This window comes from Podarcis tiliguerta (assembly GCF_965153285.1).
Source record: "Podarcis tiliguerta genome assembly, chromosome: 11".
In the NCBI taxonomy this organism is placed as follows: Eukaryota; Metazoa; Chordata; class Lepidosauria; order Squamata; family Lacertidae; genus Podarcis; species Podarcis tiliguerta.
Genome location: NC_139544.1, coordinates 42242140 through 42263804, shown reverse-complemented (window position 1 = coordinate 42263804; position 21665 = coordinate 42242140). Strand labels below are relative to the sequence as shown.

Here is a 21665-nt window from a genome sequence, read left to right as displayed (position 1 = left end):
ACTGTATGTGACAAGGCCTGTAGAGCAATTTATGCTAACATGAATGATCCAAATAAGCAGTAGGTGTTAATCTTAAATACAAATTGCATGACAGAATTTGCAGTCTCCGCCACTGCCACCGCCTTCTACAAAGGCTTGATTTAGTATATATGCTACAATACAGAACAGAAACATTTTTAAAGAGTGATGTAAGTGGAGGAAAAATTAGACCCACAAAGGGCAGCTTCAGCGTGGAAGTGTCTTGAAATCTGAATTTGACACACACACTTCTTAATAGGGACCTCTGCAGTCTTGCAAAGAAGAGAGTATTATTTAGGGCCGCGGTTTGGGAAGAAAGGTGGGGGTGGAGGGAGAGAGAGAGAAGAGGTTGTTCCCAAAACCTGCCTTCTCACTGTCAGCATTTGGTAGAAGCTGGCTGGTAGCTGGAGACACCCATTAATTATAAGCATGCAGATGTCCCTTTAAGGTTTGCTTCGCAGCCTGTCGACTTCAGCCTAAACACGAGCTGTTAAAGATCTGACTTTATTTGTACATGTCTCTGAGCTACGGGATCCAGCCACGTGGGGGTTTCAAAGGCTCAGAGCCCACTTGGAAGAGGAGAGGGAGGGGGGCTGGGGAGAGGGGGGTGCAATTCATCTTGATGTGTAGGGGGGAAGAAACTTAAAGGGCTTGAACAACAAACAGGAAATGCCTGGCTGGGCTGCTGCTGCTGCTAATGCAGAAGGGACCAGAAGCAAAAGCGGCAGCGGCAGCAGCAGCAACAGGACTGTGAAGTTAACAGCCGAACAAGAGAACCCCTGTTGCTAACAAGCTTGCCTCGTTTCTTTCTTATTTTCCCCCTGCACGGGTTCCTTTTGCAATTGCAACCATGGGCTCCTGTCCCAGCGGCAGCATTCCAGGTGTCGCTGTCCCCTGCTTGGTACTGACAGGTGAGAACATCTTTCTCTTCTTTCCGAAGGCTTCGCATCTGCCAAACTCTCCCTCTGCTTTTGGATCTCCCCAGAATTGAGCAATTCATCATTCCCACTTCTTTCGGTCTGTCTGCTTTTCAGCCAATTCCACACACACCCCGCCCCGAGTTTTAAGTCAACTTTACAACCAGCGATTCGGTGATTTTGGGTGACAGAAGCTTTGAAACTAAACAGAAAGGTGCAAAGAAAGAGGAAAGTGGGGAATAAGAAATCATAGAACTAGGCAAGCAAGGAAAGGGTGACCGGGTTGAAATGTACTGTTGTGCAAGCTTGGTTTTCACTTTTGCAAATCATTTTGGACAGTGAAGCAAATTGCGCCCCCTTAACTGCACAGGAGATAAGGGAGCTGATTTACTCTTACTTAGCATAACACTGCCAAGGAAACATGTGGCGTTTGCATTTCAGGATTCCGTGTTCTCGAGGATTTCTTAGAGCACCATAGACTCAGGGGAGTTCAGCTTTTCCTGACACAAACCATTTTCTGTTTTGGGGTGGTGGAATGGGAGGAAATGGAAATGGAAGTGGGGGTGGGAGAGGAAATGAACACAATTGCGATTGCTCGATGCTTTGTGGGTCTCGGAGGGATGGTTTTGCTGAAGTATGTGGGCGAAGCAAAAAAAAAAAAAAAAATAGTGGGGAGGGGAGCATCACATTGACAAAGGCTGAGAGTAGCCAGGAAATCTTATAGTAATCACCCCAAGGGGAAATGAAAATATTGTTTTCTGTTGCTTGTGTCTTTTGTAATGTTTGGTTCTAGTTTGTAACTCACTTTCGACAGGCTGGTTTTATTTATTTTTAATGAGACAACTCTGGGATGAGTGGTTTAAATTTTCAACTTTTTGTCTTTGCTTTGGGGGTTGTTCTTTGGAAATGTGCACTGCAGTTGCAGCAATGCCTGATTATAGTGATCCCAGCTTACCAAGCAATGGCAGCACAAGTCATATTATTATAACATCCAGAAATTATAGCATAGTACTATTCTCCTTCCTATACACAGTGTTGGTGATGTTTAAGGATGTTTTTCATGCAGATAATGAACTGCTTTGTTATTCCGTTTCTGGATTTCTTTTTCAACAAGCTCTGCAACACCTTCCAGCCACTAGTAGTTGAATAATTTACTGTTGAATTTACTCTGAGCTCTCTGAGCTGAACATCTAAATACAAAGGTAGGCCACTTGGTTGAAAGGAAGTATTTGGCCTGTACAGCAGCATATAGTCAGTGCATAGATTGTTGGTCATTAGGTACCATCCAAGCTCCTGGAAGATAGCAGAGAGTAAACACAGGGTGGAATTTTCCATTATTGCTTTAAGTGGTTGGTTATTTTCCTCTTCAGTATACAGTGGTACCTCAGATTAAGTACTTAATTCATTCTGGAGGTCTGTTCTTAACCTGAAACTGTTCTTAACCTGAAGCAACACTTTAGCTAATGGGGCCTCCTGCTGCTGCCACACCACCGGAGCACGATTTCTGTTCTCATCCTGAAGCAAAGTTCTTAACCTGAGGTAATATTTCGGGGTTAGTGGGGTCTGTACCCTGAAGCGTATGTAACCTGAAATGTATGTAACCCGAGGTACCACTGTAGTATCCATTTATGTTATTGTTGAAGACAGGATGGAAGTTAGAATTTCTAAGAATTGTGAACGTCTAAGAAGTGTGGGCTGCCGCATGTCACGCCCTTCTCATCACTTGATTCACCAGTTCTTGATAACTTGCAAGCTGGATGTCTAAACTGTTTACCAGATAATGTTTAACATAATGTGAATACAGAAATTTAGGCTGGTGTCGTGTCTCACTCATACACGCAAGAAGCCGCAGGGTTCAACTGATGAACAAAAGTATGAATTGACCTTCAGGTTAATTTTTTGCTTGTTTGTTTTCTCTCCCCCCCCCCCCAACTGATGCTTTGCCTGGGTTCAGTTTTTACATTCCTTACATGCAGAACCAAAACTGATGTAGCTTATGTTGAACTGTTTCTTTAAATCTAAAGGTTCATCATTGTTTCACCCAATGTGTGTACCTTTAAGGGGCCAGAGCAAGGGCCAGAGTAACTAACGAGATCCAGCCTTGCAACTGTGAAGCATAGCAGGTGCTGCTGAGTTGCATTGATTAAGCTGTGTTGGGAATTGGCCACAGTATATAAGGGGCAGCACCTAGCTCTGCCATTTACCCTGGGGATGGGTTGGTGGTTGGGTCGTGTTTGTTTGTTTGTATTCAGTGTTTAAGGAGTTTTTGTTTTTCTTATTAAAACCTTGTTTGAGTTAATTTTGAGTCCCTTCTTTTTAATGCAAGCTCTCCCCAGCAAGCTCTCTGCGCTACTACACTGCGAATAGCCAACATCTTTGGTTATGGGCCCAGCTGCTGAGTGGATGACTGCATATTTTTGGACTCTGAGAAAGGTTTGAAAACTCCTTCTCCTGTTAGCGTAGTTTTTGTGGGTCTGGAAGAGTTCCAGAATGGTTGACCGGGTTCCTGAAGCGGAGAAGGCTCTAGTCTTCCCACAGCTAACAGATGAGAACTATAGTTTATGGTCTTTTCGGGTGGAGGCGCTTTTGACCTCTAGAGATGTATGGACCTATGTAACTGATGACCCTCCTGACCCTGTGACTAATGCTTGGTCGAAAGGAGATGCGAAAGCCAGGGCGATAATTAATTTGGCAGTCAGCGACCAGCAAGTAGTCTATATAAGGAATAAGAAAACTGCCAAAGAAATGTGGGACAGTCTTGCAGCAGTGCATGTTAGAAAAGAGTCAGCGTCTGCATTGACGTATTTCAAGCAGTTGTACCAGACGAAGTTGCAGCCTGGTGGTGATTTGGCAGCACACTTGAAACGTCTGGAGGCAATACGCGGCGAATTAATTCGAAGGGACATGGAGGTACCTGATATTCAGTATGTTTTTATCATCCTTTGTTCCCTTAATGAGGACTTTGATGGTATAGCTAGCCAGATATCTGCCGTTCCACCAGCACAATTAACTGTGGAAGGAGTAACGGCAAGATTAATGGGCGAGCTGGACAGAAGGGAGGCTTGTGCCATAAGCACTCCAATTTCCAGAAGTAATGAGGGACGCCACATGCAAACTTGTGGTGATACGTCTGCATTTAAAGCTGCAAAGCGTTGTTGGTTCTGCAATAAGCAAGGACATTTTGCAAAGGACTGCAGATCCAAAAGAAAGCAAGGTACTCCCAAGTCTGTTTCTGTTCGTCAGTCGCGGTTGTCAGCCCAGCAGCCGACATCGTACCGTAAAGACAGAAACGAGCCGCAAGCTTTTCATGCTTGGACAGCAGATCGTAAAAGACTTAAAGGTGCCAAGTGGAAGTCTTTTGTTGTGGACTCAGGTGCGTCTCAGCATTTCTGCAACGATCGAAGCTTGTTTATTTCTTTCGAAGAGGAAATTGGAAATGTACATTTAGCCAATTCACAAGTCTTGCAGTCGCTTGGCAGGGGTACTGTTAAACTTGACTCTTTAAACATTACGATAGCAAACTGCATTTACTGCCCATCAGTGGACAATTTATTATCAGTAAGGTGTTTTGCTCGTCAAGGCATAACTGTGCGTTTCTTAAATTCAATGTGTGAGTTTTTTGAGGGGAACAAACGTCTATTGTATGCCCGGGAATCTGATGGTTTATATAGACTGTATTTTCGCACCTACTCCCAATCGCCTATAAATTGCAGAGCAGCACAGTCAAGCCAGGGGTTGAGGAATGTAAGACCACATTCCGGGTGTGTCCACGAGGCGCACAGAATTCTGGGACACCTGAATTTTGCTGATGTAATTAAGACAAAGAATATTGTTAATGGCCTCAACTTAAAACCATGTAAATTCTTTATGCAATGTTTATCCTGTTGCAAAAATAAGATCAAGGTTGCACGCAAGGGTAGGTGCTCAGGTAGGAAAGTAACTGAGCCATTTGAGCGTGTACATTGTGATTTAGTTGGGCCACTCCCACCATCATTAGGAGGTTCTAAGTACTGGCTTACCCTCATAGACCAGTATAGTAGATATTGTTGGACTTATGCAATAGCTGAAAAGTCCCAAGCATTTGAGAAGTACAAAGTTTTTTGCAGCTGGGTAAAAACGCACTTTAACAAACCAATTAAGAACCTGTTTTCTGACCGGGGTGGGGAATTTGTTTCTGAGGATTTTGAGAAATTCCTGGAAGCGCAGGGGACTACTCATGAGTTATCTTGCCCCCGAAGTCCCTGGCAAAATGGGCTTGTTGAAGTTGTGCAGCGTGACCTGCAGGCAGGGGTTAAAACTTATCTGCATGATGCTAATCTGCCCAAAGATTTTTGGGCTGAAGCGCTCAATGCGTTTTGCTTTGTTAGAAATCGAAGTTATCATTCTGGTTTAGATGTCACCCCCTATGAGAAGTTGTTTAAAAAACGCCCTAATCTGAAATACCTACGCATTTGGGGTTCAGATGTAATTATGCATTATCCCGCTAAGCAGAAATTGGGTGAGCGTAGTGTTCAGGGAAAATTAATGGGCTACCAGCAGGGGGCGTACAGAATTTACGTCCCAGCAACTGGCAAATTTCATATTACCAGAAGCATGATACAAACTGTAAATTGGAATGGAGTTGCTATTTTCCAAGATACTGATGGTATAAATGAAACTGAGGAAGTAGAGGAAGCAGGAGCAGCAGCAGGAGGAAATGGTGCTTCTGAATTAATGGGAGAAGACAAAAAGCCTGTTGAATCTAAAAATTTGTTTGATGATTTAAAGTTACAGGCACCCAAGGAGAGGTTAGATTCTCTTGAGTTTTCTGACCGTGAGCTTAGCCTACAGGCATCTCTTCAGTCTGACAATGATGGTTTACAACCTGAAACTAGTAGTTCACTTAGTCCTGTTAAGTCTGAGGAGTCTGACTCTCCTTCCGGACTGAGACGTTCAGATAGAAAGAGGCAGAAGCCACAACGATTTGCAGATGAACATTTTAATACTGTGTATGCCAATAAGGTGGTTTTTGAGACAAAAAGCTACAATGATGTTCAGAATTTACCTAAGCACCAAGCTGTAAATTGGTATAAAGCTATGAACTCTGAGATAGCTTCTTTAAAAGAGCATAACACTTGGTCTCTTGTACCTCAAACCCCAGATATGAGACTTATAGATTCAAAATGGGTTTATAGAGCTAAAATGAATGACAAAAATGAAGTTGTAAGGTACAAGGCAAGATTAGTCGCTAGAGGTTTTCAACAAATTCCAGGTGAAGATTATGATTTGTGTTATTCACCAAGTGTAAAATATGAAACAGTTAAGCTCTTGTTAAAAGTTGCATCACAACGTGGACATTCTGTTTACCACCTAGATATAAAAACTGCATATCTGTTTGCAGATTTAAAAGAACAAATTTTTATGCGTGTTCCTGAAGGCATAGACGCCGCTGAAGGTTTGGTATGCAAATTAAATAAATCCCTTTATGGTCTGCACCAAAGTGGGAGAAATTGGCACCAAACTTTAGCAAAAGAATTGCTGGATATTGGTTTTTCACAAGGAAAGGCAGACAATTGTGTGTTCATAAAGGAAAGGGCAAACTCTGTAACAAAGATATGTGTGTATGTAGATGACGTGTTAATTTCTACAAAAACTAAACAGGAATATGAAGAGGTAGTTTCACAGTTACAGAAGAAATTTGATGTGGTGGAATTAGGCATAGCTAAAAATTACTTATCCATGCAAATTGAGAAAGGCAAAAATGGATCTTTTCTGGTTCATCAAACTGCAAAAATTGATGATCTTGTTGAAATGCTATGTTTAGAAAATGCAAATGGAAAGGAAACGCCTATGGTGTGTGGTTTCACCTTTACAGGTGAAGATAAGCCATTTCCTAACAAAACTTTGTATCGTTCTGCTATAGGCAAGCTAAATTTCATTCAAAGAATCTCAAGACCAGATATAACTTATGCTTTTCACTTTCTGGCAAAATTTGTGGAAAAGCCCACTACACAATGTTTCTCTGCTCTTAAGAGAGTGGTAATGTACCTTAAACATACCAAACATTATAGGTTGCAGTTTACATCAAGTATTGACAAAGGTTTTGAAATTTTCTGCGATGCATCTCATGCAGTGGAACAAAATAATTGCAGGGGTGTGTCTGGTATGGTGTTTTGTTATAACGGTTGTCCTTTTGAATGGAAGTCCCAGACACAAACCATTATTTGTCTCTCCACAACAGAGAGTGAATTATGTGCATGCGTTCAGGCCACTCGTGATATAGAATGGTATATGCAAGTATTTGCAGACCTACAGATACAAGTAGCACTACCAGTAAAAGTTTACCTTGATTCCCAGAGTGGACTCGCTATCCTATGTTCAGAAACCAATACGCAGCGCACTAGAGTCTTAAGATTACGTTTGCAGTTTGTAAAGGAACTAATTGCTGATAAAATGGTTGTATTTAAATATGTTCCAGGTGACAATCAAATTGCAGACATTTTTACTAAAGCACTTCCAAAGGTTACACATGAAAAACATGTACAAAGTATGCTTTATGTTTTTGTTCCACAATGATGAACCGCAGGGGAAATGTTGAACTGTTTCTTTAAATCTAAAGGTTCATCATTGTTTCACCCAATGTGTGTACCTTTAAGGGGCCAGAGCAAGGGCCAGAGTAACTAACGAGATCCAGCCTTGCAACTGTGAAGCATAGCAGGTGCTGCTGAGTTGCATTGATTAAGCTGTGTTGGGAATTGGCCACAGTATATAAGGGGCAGCACCTAGCTCTGCCATTTACCCTGGGGATGGGTTGGTGGTTGGGTCGTGTTTGTTTGTTTGTATTCAGTGTTTAAGGAGTTTTTGTTTTTCTTATTAAAACCTTGTTTGAGTTAATTTTGAGTCCCTTCTTTTTAATGCAAGCTCTCCCCAGCAAGCTCTCTGCGCTACTACACTGCGAATAGCCAACAGCTTAAACATACTGAGTAGGAGATGGACATAGGGTAAAGGAAGTATAGAGCAAGATACCCTTGTTGATTATACTGAAAGACAAAATCTGATAAAAGCCAGCTCTTATCAGACCATCAGCTCAACAGCAACATCATAGCCATTGCCAACATCTAACTGAACAAGAGTTGAAGCTAAGATTACAGATTTAAGAATGCTTCATAGAAAGCCGGTCAAATATGTCTAAGGATTGAGCTATAGGCCTGATAGGGTCACTGCCTTCCAATTTTCCTTCCCCTTTTTGAAAACCAAACAGAATATAAAAGTTAAGGATTTGCAGGATAATTCTGCACACTTGCCATGGTAGTTTCTGAACTGATGCTAAGCAAAATATAAACATGAACTTTAAAGATTTTCAAATGTGACTGAACAGGAAAGGGTGCACAGCAGACATAAATGAAACTTTTTTCTTAAGGCCAAATTCTGATCCCAAATACAGAAGCCCCATTGTGTCTTTTATTAGGCCAAAATTATAGTCCAGTAGAAATCAGCTATTTGGCATTTTTGAGGATTTTATTTAAAGTTCTCCAAATCTTTCTTTGTAACGTAGGCTCATCAACTTGGTATCTTTCTCAGAATATTTATTTCCCTTTCCCCTGTGCATGTGAAGAACTGAGCTACAGGTGATGAAAATCTGTGTTTTTCTGTACTGAAATAGCATATTGTTGCAGAGGTTGCATGCCACCCCCAACCTTTGCTGAGCAGTAGCGAGATTCCAGGGGGTTCCAGACATTTACCCAGGGCCATGTTTCCATTGGGAATTCAGGCCTGTCAGAAATGGTAGTGTTTTAAGATGTATGATTTATTTTACACCTATATACACCTGGGTCTAGGTGGAGGAAGAGAATTCACAGCATTATATCTCAAGAGGGGCTTGTTCCCCATAGCAGCATAGCATTGGGGTCCAAGGCATTTTGCACACCATTACTGGGCCTCTAACCCAGCCTGGTAAGATGGCTCTGCACCACATGCCCTCTGCCTCCAGTTCTAGCACCATCTTTCTCCCTCCCAAGAACCTTTGCTAAGTGGCCCCTCCCCTTCTCCAAACCTGTTTCAAAAGGGACACATTTTTCCTGTTTGGCACCACACACACCCGGTAATGGCAACCCCCATTTTGCACAGACTCAGACTCAGGGTTATTTCTTCAATGTGTTGATGACTCACCATTGTTTCATCACCATCATAATTTATTACTTGTACCCCACCCATCAGAATGGGTTGTCCTAACCACTCCCAACAGAATACAAAAAACACACGATACATCAGACATTAAAAGCTTCCCGATACAGGGCTGCCTTCAGATGTCTACGGAAGGTTGCATAAATGATTATCTCTTTTGACATCTGATGGGAGGGCATTCCACAGGGCGGGCGCCACAACCGAGAAGGCCCTCTGCCTGGTTTCTTGTAACTTCACTTCTCGCAATGAGAAAGCTGCCAGAAGGCCTTCATAACTGGATCTCTGAGCTGAACAATGGGGGTGGAGATGCTCCTTCAGGTATACAGGGCAGAAGCCTTTAAAGGTCAGCACCAACACTTTGAATTGTGCTCAGAAACATACTGGGAGCCAATGTAGGTCCTTTAGAACTGTTATTATATGGTCCCAGCAGCCTCTCCCAGTCACCTGTCTGGCAGCTTGCATTCATCTAGTCTGGCCAGGCTAGTTTGTAGGAGAATTGCTGAAGCCTGTATATTCCCTTCAATATCCCAAGTTTTAGCTAAATTCTGACATTCATTAATTTATAACATTCACTGACTTCCTAGAATTATGAGCGCCTTTGCACCCCCAGACTTGTTTTAAGAAGTATAGGTGGCTGAACTGCAGAAAATGTTACAAATTTCTACTGTAAGACCATCTGTTTCTCAACAATCTCCTTTCCTATCTTATTTGCTACTTATCAAGTATTTTCTATTCCTATATTGTATAACAAAAGAATCGTCTAATAATTTGTTGCTATTTCTCCCTCCAGCAATTGTTTCCAAGTTTGGGTTTCAATTGAGATAATATCATGATGTATCTCCATAATAATGGCAATAGTATTTCATATTAAGCCTCAGTACTATTATTGTTTTGAAAACACGATCCTCTACTTCTGCCTTTAAAAGCTGTTTTTTTTTTATAAAAAAAAAGAGTAAGCTAAATGACAAAAATGGCTTTTGAAATGGCTGACGTTACAGCTGTAAAATAATGCCATCAATTTAAATATTTGTCAGAGTAGGAGTTATAATAAAAAGTGGTGGACAAAGGGGCTGCCATATGCTGCAATAGAATAGCTTCACTGTTTATTACCTGTTTTTAAAAAGAAAAGATGTTAAGGCACATCATTTTCTATTCAAATGTTCTTAGAACTGAAAAAACAATAACTTGCAATGAAACCAATTCCTAATATATTTTGAGACTGTTGTTTTCAACTGAGTCCTCTTTTGCATAGCTGGTTTTCCTAATAAATAAACCAAAGCTATTGCAAAAGTATTTCCTAATCATTTTCTGAACATTGCACAAGGGTCAACTGAACATCTTCAACTGAAGACAGCATAACCCACTCCTTATAAAAAAAAACAACCACAATTTTCTGGGTTACAAAGTAGATCAGAAACCTAATCTATTATCTTGAACAGGAGGGCTAGTCCTGCAAAAAAAACCAAAAAACTTATTTAGTTAGTTTTTATCACAGATTGTTGATTGCACCATTCTAAGAGTTAGAATGAAGTCACTTGCGGACTACCTGTTTACTGGGCACTGATCCTGATTTGTTTGCACAAAGTTTGTGGGGAGGTTATATGATGTCGCCTCAACTACCTGTCTTCCACACTTTCCCATGCATTCATTGCTGCAAATCTCTGTTTTTAATTTTTTTAAACAGGGTCCGTTGTGCAAGAGCCCAAATCTATTTTAAATGCACAACCTGAATTTGTGGTTATGCGTGGAATCCCACTAGCAAAAAGCAAGTCAGGAAGCACACTGAGATTCACATAGAGCTACAGTTTTCGCTTTCAGAGTAATTTATATAGGTAATTTATAGCACAGGATGCTTAAGATTGGCTGTTTCTATTGCCTTTATATGGCAAACAAGGCACTATGCAGAAACAGTGGCTCTGCCTCAGTGGTTCAGCAGGTTTCCTACTAATGTCATCTCTTCCCACAAGCAGGATCTGAGCACACTGGAAAGATGGTGCAAAGCATAGGGTTGCTGTGCATATAACACACATTTAAAGCACATGGCTTCTGCCCCCTACCAAATTGTAGTTTGTTAAGGGTGCTGCGAATTGTAGCTCTCTGGTGGGTAAACTACAATTCCCACAATTCTGTGGGGGAAGCAATGTGCTTTAAATGCATGGTGTGTATGCAGCCAGTTTTTCCAGACCAGCGGTTAACAGATCATTTAAATATGGCAAACAGGATACTGGAAACCAGTTTTGAGGGTTTTTTTATGGATTTTCCATAGAAAGGATGAGGGGGAATATGGTCTAACAGTCTGATGCTATCAAAGTAACGTGCACGCTGTGAAAAACGTGCATGCATGAGCAGCAGCAATCCCTTATTAAATACCAGTCTTTAAGCATCCAGCGGCACTTAAGCCAGAGTATTACCAGCTCCATTTAAATGTTTTGCTGTTCGGGGGCTGTTAAAGCAAGAGATCAAGGGCTGGGAATGTACAATAGTTCCAAAACATAACTGTCAACGTTTCCCTTTTTTTAAAGGAAATTCCCTTATTCCGAATAGGATTCCTCGCAAGAAAATGGAAAAGTTGACAGCTATGGTTTAAGAACCACCTATGCCAGGAGAAGTGCCGAACAGCTGAAAAACACCTTATTTTAATCATATTTTTGGGAAGAGGGGGGGCACAGCCCGCTTCTCTTGTGCATATTTGCGCGCAAGCAATTCTAACTGAATAGGGCTTACTCCCAGGAATGTATGCACTGCAGAAACAAAGTCTTTCTGGAAATTATGAGGCAAGAATAAACTCCACTGCATGTAGCGGGATCTACTCGCCTTGTGGGCGAGCAAAAACTCGCAGTGTCACGCAGCTCGAACGCATTTCCTAGAAGAGGCTATTCCCTCTTAAACTATTTAAACCAGCAACTTGCGCGGCGGAGGGCAAACGACGCGCATGCGCTGTATAGCACAAAGTCAGCGAGCCGCTCCCAACTCTGCTGCGACCGCGATTCCTGGGCAGAGCCGGCCGGCCGCTCCGCGCATGCGCCGCGGGGCGCGGCTGGCGGAACGTCCGGCCGCCTTGCCAGCCGGCGGCTTCCCTCTGCCGGATGACGCGACGCGAGGAGCACGGCGCAGGCGCTCCTAAGGCGGCGGGAGCGCAGTGACGCCAACGCGCGTGCTCGGAGGGAAGGGAGGAGGAAAAGCCGCCGACTCTTGGCCTATCAGGACCCGGCGGGCGCGCAGGCGCGGGGGAGAAGCCGGAGCGCGGCTGTTGGGCCGCCGATGCTGAAGGGATGGGTCACTGAGGGGAATTTTCTCTCACACGCCGCATCGGGAGGCCTCGCCTTCGGCAGCCCAGTCATGAATAGCTGACCCCCCTCATCCTTTTCACTCACTGAGAGGAACCAGGCCTCTGAGGCGGCGGCCTGGCGTGTTCCCCTCTTCCCGGGGCTTGAGCGGCGGGTGCGGCAGGGCCGCCCGCCTGCCCCCTGAGGCGCCGGCAGGATGAAGCTGGTGCGGAAGGACATCGAGAAGGACAACGCCGGGCAGGTGACGCTCATCCCCGAGGAGGCCGAGGACATGTGGCACGCCTACAACCTGCTTCAGGTCGGGGACAGCCTGCGGGCCTCCACCATCCGCAAGGTGCAGACGGAGTCGGCCACGGGCAGCGTGGGCAGCAACCGGGTGCGCACCACCCTGACGCTGTGCGTGGAGACCATCGACTTCGACTCGCAGGCGTGCCAGCTGCGCGTCAAAGGCACCAACATCCAGGAGAACGAGTACGTCAAGATGGGCGCCTACCACACCATCGAGCTGGAGCCCAACCGCCAGTTCACGCTGGCCAAGAAGCAGTGGGACAGCGTGGTCCTCGACAGGATCGAGCAGGCCTGCGACCCGGCCTGGAGCGCCGACGTGGCGGCCGTGGTGATGCAGGAAGGGCTGGCGCACGTCTGCCTGGTGACGCCCAGCATGACCCTGACTCGGGCCAAGGTGGAGGTGAACATCCCTCGGAAGCGGAAGGGCAGCTGCGCGCAGCACGACCGGGCGCTGGAGAGGTTCTACGAGCAGGTGGCGCAGGCCATCCAGCGCCACATCAACTTCGACGTGGTCAAGTGCGTGCTGGTGGCCAGCCCGGGCTTCGTGAGGGAGCAGTTCTGCGATTACATGTTCCAGCAGGCTGTGAAGACGGACAACAAGCTGTTGCTGGAGAACCGCTCCAAGTTTTTGCAGGTAAAGCTCAAGGCAGCGTGCTCTGTTTAAATTCAAGGGAGGGGTGATCGTTATTTGATAGTGGAATGGATTATATATATATATAAGTTGGCAGGTGTGCAAACGTGGTTTGCCAGAGCATGCAAAATATCAGCACGTGTCTAGATAGAACTAGGTGAATACATCTAAGACATCCACACACACACAAAATGTTCACAGTACATTAACGGCCGTACTATAATGTTCACTTGTATTAAGTAATGGTAATAATAATAATAATAATAATAATAATAATAATAATAATAATAATTTATACCCCACCCATCTGGCTGAGTTTCCCCAGCCACTCTGGGTGGCTCCCAATCAAGTGTTAAAAACAGTACAGCATTAAATATTAAAAACTTCCCTAAACAGGGCTGCCTTCAGATGTCTTTTAAAGATAGGATCCAAATCCTTTCACAAATGCTTATTCAGCCAACTTGGGCATCCCAAATTCAATGCTGTGGGTTGGATGTAGATGCAGGCCTTATCTGTGAGTAAGTACCATTGATTTAATGGGGCTCGCTTCTGAACAGACATGCATTGGATTGGGCAATTAGATTTAAAGTAGACCTGTCAAGATAAATGGGACTTAAGGTCCTTTGAAACGGGACGCGGGTGGCGCTGTGGGTAAAACCTCAGCACCTAGGACTTGCCGATCGCATGGTCGGCGGTTCGAATCCCTGCGGCGGGCTGCGCTCCCGTTGTTATGTCCCAGCGCCTGCCAACCTAGCACTTCAAAAGCACCCCCGGGTGCAAGTAGATAAATAGGGACCGCTTAACAGCGGGAAGGTAAATGGCGTTCCGTGTGCTGCACTGGCTCGCCAGATGCAGCTTGTCACGCTGGCCACATGACCCGGAAGTGTCTGCGGACAGCGCTGGCTCCCGGCCTCTAGAGTGAGATGAGCGCACAACCCTAGAGTCTGTCAAGACTGGCCCGTACAGGCAGGGGTACCTTTAGCTTTACTTTTAAGGTCCTTTGAAGGCTTGCTTCCCATCCAGTTGGGATAAGTATCTGTAAGACTGATGCTTTGAATCCCATCCTCTAAAGGCTTCAGCCCTAAGCATGGTTACTTTTAGGTAAGTTGACTGGCTTTTGTGGAACTTATTTATGAAAAAAGCATGTTTAATCGGCTGATATACATCAGTTGCAGATGCCAGTCTAATACAATCTCACCTTGTTACTTTGGTTGCAGTCCTGTGTCCCTTTACCTGGAGATAAACATCATTGACCTTACTGAGACTTACTTTCTCAGTTGACATGTGTAAGATTGCACTGATAATCACTTCTCCAGACCTTTCCCTTTTTTGATGCCAGTTCCCTTGGAACTTGTGTTTAGTGTACATTGATTGAAAGAACCAGAAAATCAGTTTGTGCCTAAAGCCCTGTCATGAATGATGGAAGGAGACCCCTCTTCAATATTTATTTGATACATAAATCTGTAATATTTATGCATGTTAATATAAGTTGCATTGCATTATTAGATTGCTCAGATTTATTAATTTCTGCTATGCAGTATTGTACTTTGTAAACTTAGTATCTTTGAAACTATACGCACTGTCCTCTGGAAATTAATGTACTTGTAGGCATACATGACAGAGCTGGAACTTTTAGTATAAGAAGTAATAAGTTTAAAACAGCTTTAAAGCATGGCTGAATAAATACTGCTCAACGAAAAGAACAAAATCTGGTGGGTTGTGTGTAAATCAGAAGTATTATTTAACTTTACTTCTAACTGCATGTAGCTTATGGAAAGAAGAGGTGCAAGCATGCTGCAAATGCCAATGAAACCTTCCCAAAATTTAAGATTCTTTAACTATATATGTGAAAGGAGAGTGGCAGTATTAAATACCAGTTTTTTATTCTATATTTTAAAAATGCCTGCATGAATGTGAAACGTTTGAGCTTTTTCAGGCAAATTCTCATGCTAATGAAACTCTGTCCTATTGTGCTACTTGCACTTAATATTGAGGATGTGATTAAGAACTCTTCCTAGCGGGCCATAAAGTAGTGTATGATTCTACATATGTTTACACAAAAGTTATCCTAAGTTAAATTAGACTTAAAACTAGTAAGCATGCTTAACATGGCAGTCCTTCTGATGGTTGTAAAAAGTGAAATGCTCTGCAACAGTGTTGGAGAACCTGCCACCTTCCAGATGTTGTTGAACTACTATAGGCCCAGCCAGCATTGCCAGTGGTCAGCTTGTGATGGGAGGTGTAGTCCGGCAACATCTGAAGGGCCATGCATTCTCAACCCTTACTCTGTGGTATGTGCGTGACTGAAATTTGTTCAAAAAACCTTATTTGTAGGAGGAAGTCACCAGTAGCACTGTTGTTTTTAACATATCTAGCAAAACTAAGCATAGGGCATAGTTACAAATGGTAGGATGTAATCTCACAACTTTCCAGTAACCGAACATAAAAACTTCCTTGAATGATGTAGATAGTTATCATTATCGTCAGTCATCATGTCTCACCACAACAGACAATTCTGTAACTCCAGGGGCTTTTGCATTTGAGAATCTTTTTACCTGACGTGAAAACAACTCAAATTTAAGGAATTCAGTTTCAAGAGAAATAAAAGTCATTATCGAAGTTGTTTCTTTTCTTTCTTTCTTTCTTTGTTCTAGGTACACTCTTCCTCTGGACATAAATATGCATTAAAAGAAGCTCTGTGTGACCCAGCTGTGACTAGTCGACTTGCTGATACTAAAGCAGCTGGTGAAGTCAAAGCCTTAGATGATTTCTACAAGATGCTACAACATGAGCCTGACCGGGCTTTTTATGGTCTCAAGCATGTGGAAAAAGCCAATGAAGCCATGGCTATTGATACCTTATTGATCAGTGATGAACTTTTTAGGCATCAGGATGTGGCTGCACGCAGTCGTTATGTCCGGCTAGTTGATAGTGTGCGTGACAACATGGGCACTGTTCGCATCTTCTCCAGTCTTCATGTGTCTGGGGAACAGCTTGGACAACTAACAGGTGTGGCTGCCATTCTGCGTTTTCCTGTTGCTGAGCTCTCTGATCAGGAAGAAGATTCCAGTTCTGAAGAAGATTGATGATGGTGTACTCATTCACCCTTCTCATGTAATGACTGTTTCAGCAGGGAAGGGGGTGTCTTTGTCCCAAATATTTTATGCTTCTGTACCATGCCTTACCGAAAAGGAAAAACAATGGGAACACTATTTTTTTAAGTGACTGGTAAGGTGAGCATTTAGTGTGCTGCTCTAGAATATTGCATATTTATACATTTCCCTTGTGTGAGTGGTAATGATTATGATAGTTCTCTCTTAGCAAAACTGGACTGACATAACTAATTGGAAAACATTGCTGGTGCTTTGTGGAACATGTGGAAAACCAATAAACTGAAACCATGAAAGAAGATAATGTTTTGCTTAAGTATTTTCTGTGTTTTGCACACACACAAAAGTTTCTCTCCCCTCCCCCCTGTTATCATGGGAACTTGTTTAAATGCTAGAATGTTATAACTGATTATATTTGAAGTGTTTATTAAGTTGAGATGGTGTGACATACTGTAAGTGTAATTGTGTTTTATTCATAATTTGTATGTCTGAAAGATTGTGGCTGATTTTGCACAATCCTTTCAACTTACCACTGAGATGGGCACAAGCTACAGGCACTCACATGTAGCTGTTTTATTCCTTTCTTCACATGAGTGGCAAAACAAAGGTTAATGGCTTCCAGACAAGCCAGTATACAAAGCCACAATTTAAAATTGTTTGGAAGCCATTAATTATAGATTCAAGTAACAGGAAGGCATGGGTAACTGGATTCCAGTCTTGTTTCCTAACTTACATGAACAGAGAAGTGAAGTGGGAGCAAAGGGGCTGGATATGGGTGCATGATGCTTGAGTATATATTGCTTATTGTCGTGCCAACACAACCATTGATTTACTCTGTTGTTGAATTGAGAATTTTAGTTGCAACAAATAACCATTTTTAAAAATGAAAAGCAAAAATAATATTTGATTTATTTAAAAAAGGATTTTAAGCAGAACTCCATGGATACTGTTAAGGCAAAAGGTGGGTCATGTGTGGCCTACCTGTATTTTATTAAATATTGATATTGCTGGGTTAATCATAACAATGGCACATTTCTCATGGCCCCCTAGATCATAAAAGGCAGTTTTCATAGAATAGTATAATCACTAAAAAGCTAAAACATGTGTTTTAATAAAATGTTGGCAACAAACTTATTTTGTGAGGATTTTACTAGTCTTGCTCATGTGTCCTATTAGTTTATTTTATTAAGAAGCAAGCACGGATTCAATAAGTGAACAGCTAAACAAAATCAGTGGAAGAATGAGCTGGGAGGTGGTTGGGTTGGGGGAACCAAGTCTTTGTTCCCAGTGTGCAGTCTACTGATCTAAGGCCTCAGTTCTAGGCACCTTTCTCTAAAGATAAATTCCATTGAACTCTGTGGGCTTACTTGCAAGTCAACATATATAAGATTGGGTTGTTATTCAGGAATATTTTCTCCTCCTTGTGGGATTGGATTCTGCAATCCCAAAATTTATCATGTGTGTGTCTAATCTTCTGGATTTGGGATTATAGTCTCTTTACTTGAACTCTAGACCTAAGACCACCAGAGGAATACTGATAGCCATTTCCCTCTCTAAACTTGGTTCATTAAAATATTCCTACAGTATTCAGTACTTTCAAGGACCAATTAGTGTTTTTTATGAGAAATGAAAACTTTTACAACACACAGGTAGCCTCTTTGGACTAGAACAATGTTTGCCTTGTGCTAGGTAAGTTTTCACCAACCTGGCACTTTCCAGATGTTTGGGATTAAAACTTCCATTAGCCCCAGCCACCCTCAGTTTGGTAAAGACTGGGCTAGATTATAAAGAAGGATGTTGCTGTGTCAGGTCCATGATATATGTATTTTGTTGATGTTTAGTCGCGTCCAACTCTTCATGACCCCATGTACCAGAACACGCCAGGCACTCCTGTCTTCCACTGCCTCCCACAGTTTGGTCAAACTCATGCTGGTAGCTTCGAGAACACTATCCAACCATCTCTTCCTCTGTCGTCCCCTTCTCCTTGTACCCTCCATCTTTCCCAACATCAGGGTCTTTTCCAGGGAGTCTTCTCTTCTCATGAGGTGGCCAAAGTATTGGAGCCTCAGCTTCAGGATCTGTCCTTCCAGTGAGCATTCAGGGCTGATTTCCTTAAGAATGGATAGGTTTGATCTTCTTGCAGTCCATGGGACTCCCAAGAGTCTCCTCCAGCACCATAATTCAAAAGCATCAATTCTTTGGCGATCAGTCTTTATGGTCCAGCTCTCACTTCCATACATAGTGATGTATGGGAAAACCATAGCTTTAACTATACGGACCTTTGTGATATTTGTATTTAGCTATATTATTTACATTACTTAGCAATTACTGAGGTCTTAAGTTAGTCATAACTACTGATTTCAGTGGGCCTACTCTGAATTCGACATACTGTAGTTGATTCCTGAAACTCGTGAATAAACATACTAGTATTTTAAATGAAATATCTGAATGAAAGACCACATGTAGGCTATGCTAGTTGCATTAACATGACAAGATGGTTGAGATACGGCTAGAAAGAATAAAAACAGTATGTAATATCTCTCCCTAACATTTTGTACCAAACAGGTATTTGTTAAATATTCCCAAATCTTTTTTATTTTGATTTTTGGGGAAATAGCATTGGGTTAAGAAAAAGTCTAACTTAACAAGGCTGCTTTTTGTGGCCCTTTTAATAATTAATTTAATAACCTGTCATTGAGGAACTCCTTAATGAATCTACACTCTGGTACATTTATTCTTTGATGTATTCCGTATTTATTAAAACGTATTTGCTGCAAGTAGTTGGTTCTGTGGAAGGTGATGTAGGCCACAATCCAATGCACACAGGTCTCCATGGAAGGAACCTTTGCATGGCTTAAATTTATGATTGATTTTTATTTATTTATTTATTTTGCAAAAGCACGGTTAGATAACTGCCCTTTACCTCCGCTTTACCTCTTTGATAGTTATCCATTTATTGTTGAGGCGTATACTTGTATCAGTTTCTCAAAACAGTTTTTCAGATAGTTCCTTCCCTTATTTATTGCACTTGACCACCTTGCTTTTAAGGAGCTCAAGACGATGTCTCATAATTTTTCTCTGCTCCTCCCAACCTTTATATACCTTTAACAGCTCTGTCATACAGTGCCCATCACCTTCATGCCTTCCATCATCCTTGACTATTGACCATCCTGGTTGGACCTGATAGGAGTTTTGGTCCAAAACATTTGGAGGGCCACAGGTTGGGGAAGGCTGGTATAGGTCAAGAGACTGGTAAATATTCAGCTAACTTCATTGCAGAAAAGCTTTATTCACTGGTGTATACTGTTATTTGCAGTTCTCACTGCTTACCAATGCTATGTTAAACTGATAAATGTACTAAATCAAGACTTTGTATCTTTTCCCAAGCTGAGAAAACTGGGAGACTTTTTTGTGGGGGCCAATAGAGCTCAAGAAAATGAAACTCAATTAACTGTATACCAAGGCCAGTATGACCTAGTGCCTTTTACCAGTTGCTTGACACCGCAGGAGGGGAGAATGCTCTTGTGCTCTGTTTCTGCCTGCAGGTTTGCCACAGGCATCCATTCAGTAACTGTGAAAATAGGAGGCTGGACTACACAGGCCACTGGGTTTATGCAACAGACTCTTAGGTTGAGATGAATTAGAATTAAGGTGCCCTGGGTTTGAATTCCCATTATTTGCTGAATTTGAACAAAGCCTAGTGTTGGATCTGAACAACTGTTAATTATGAAATCTGAGTCATCTGCAAGATCCTTAGCTCTGTTTTGCTCTCGTAGACAGTTGTCTACTTTTTTACAAACAGCATTCTAATTCTTTTGTATAGTTTACTGGAAATTCTCCAGAATCTTAGTTTATTATTCTGCAAAGGTTAAAGATTAAGGCAGAGAAGCTCAAACAAAAGTTCTTTTAGAGGGGGAAATTGTAGAGGGGGGAATTGGCAGATTTGAATTCTGAGCTGGAAAACTGAAAGATTTGTATAAGGTTTTATCTGAAATACTGGTGTTTAGTCACAAATGAAATTAATTGCCATGTGAATTTCAGTTGCAGCATTTTGAGAGAGTGGGTGTGGCGTTTGCCCTCCTAGGTGTGTGACATCATACTGGGTTCATAAGGAAAGGGTTAACTTATTGTAAAATGACTAACCAATGGGAACCCCAGGGGGCAGAGTTAACAGCATATAAGGTTTAAGCACAGAGGGTTTTGGGAGGAGTTAGAGTTAGGGTGGTAGAGAAGACAGTCTGGAGTTAGAAGAGACAGAAGATAAGTCTGTGGGTTGGGCTAGTCTGGTGTGAACGAGTGAGAGAATTTGTTAAGAGGAGTCAGACAGTTTAGATAATCAGTCGGAAGGTATTGGGAAGGTATAGGCCGGTAAAGAAACTAAAGTTAAGATACTGACAGGAATATTGTCTGAGAAACCGTAAATTTGTTAATGTTTGTAAAATAAACTTGGCTTTTTGGTTCGCTTTTAACAACTGACTGGACTCAGTGTTTTACTCGAGAGTAACTGGTGTCAGCATCGCCCTTGAGCCAGTGCCACTAACTGGACTCATCCACTTCAGCCCGACTGGGCTAGGCGAGCTGGGTAGCACTTCCAGAGACCACCTTCTGCACAGGAACAGGTCAAAGTGCTGTGGACTCACAGCTTAAGAGTTGTGAGCACCGGATTTACTCCAACAAGAAGACAGTCGTCACACAGCAGAGTCCAGCAGAGTCCAGCAGAGTATATAAACAACTCAGAGAGCAGCTCTGCAGAATATTCTCTTTATTCTATAACTACAACTATTATACAACTGTATACAGAGCTAGATAGGTCTAAGCATAAAGAATGCTGAACCGCACTGAGTGTCTGCAGCTGCTCTTAGCAGCAACCTTATCTAAACACACAATCTCTAACACTCAGTCTCTCTCTCTCCGACACACTGACTGACTGACTGACCGACCGACTCACTGACCGACTCTTTGATGTGGTGCTGGAGCAGAATAAGTAGAGAGCAGAACACGCCTCCTCCTCTCTGCAGAATCAGCAGACTTCTCAGGAGATTCTTGGATATGGGAGGGGTGAAATCTCAACTGGTTGGTGGCAGCAGGGAAGCGAGCACAGTGGTGGCACAGGGATCAATAGACCGTTAAACGTCCAGGGACCCTGTGTGATTGCCACAGTGGGGGTTACAAGAGCTCTGAAAAATGCACATATTCTGTATGTGATGTACATTTTGCTGGAGGAAAGCTGGGGTTAGAGTAATATTTGACA

General features: G+C 42.6%; 2 protein-coding genes across 3 annotated transcripts in view; both read left to right on the top strand.

The window, feature by feature from the left end:
* The first annotated feature begins 243 nt into the window (after window positions 1–243).
* ITGA1 (integrin subunit alpha 1) overlaps window positions 244–21665 on the top strand; it is a 73522-nt gene continuing 52100 nt past the window's right edge. Inside the window, exon 1 of one of the 2 annotated variants that reach the window (XM_083402701.1) lies at window positions 244–929. In XM_083402701.1, the coding sequence (XP_083258827.1) occupies window positions 869–929 (61 nt within the window). In that variant the 5' untranslated portion in view covers window positions 244–868. The remainder of the gene's footprint in view (window positions 930–21665) is intronic. The other variant, XR_014502780.1, reaches the window with a different exon arrangement.
* Window positions 12179–17544, top strand: PELO (pelota mRNA surveillance and ribosome rescue factor). Its single transcript, XM_083403123.1, has 2 exons — window positions 12179–13307; window positions 15959–17544. Exons 1-2 carry the CDS (start codon window positions 12582–12584, stop codon window positions 16388–16390), a joined length of 1158 nt encoding a protein of 385 aa, XP_083259249.1. The 5' UTR covers window positions 12179–12581; the 3' UTR covers window positions 16391–17544.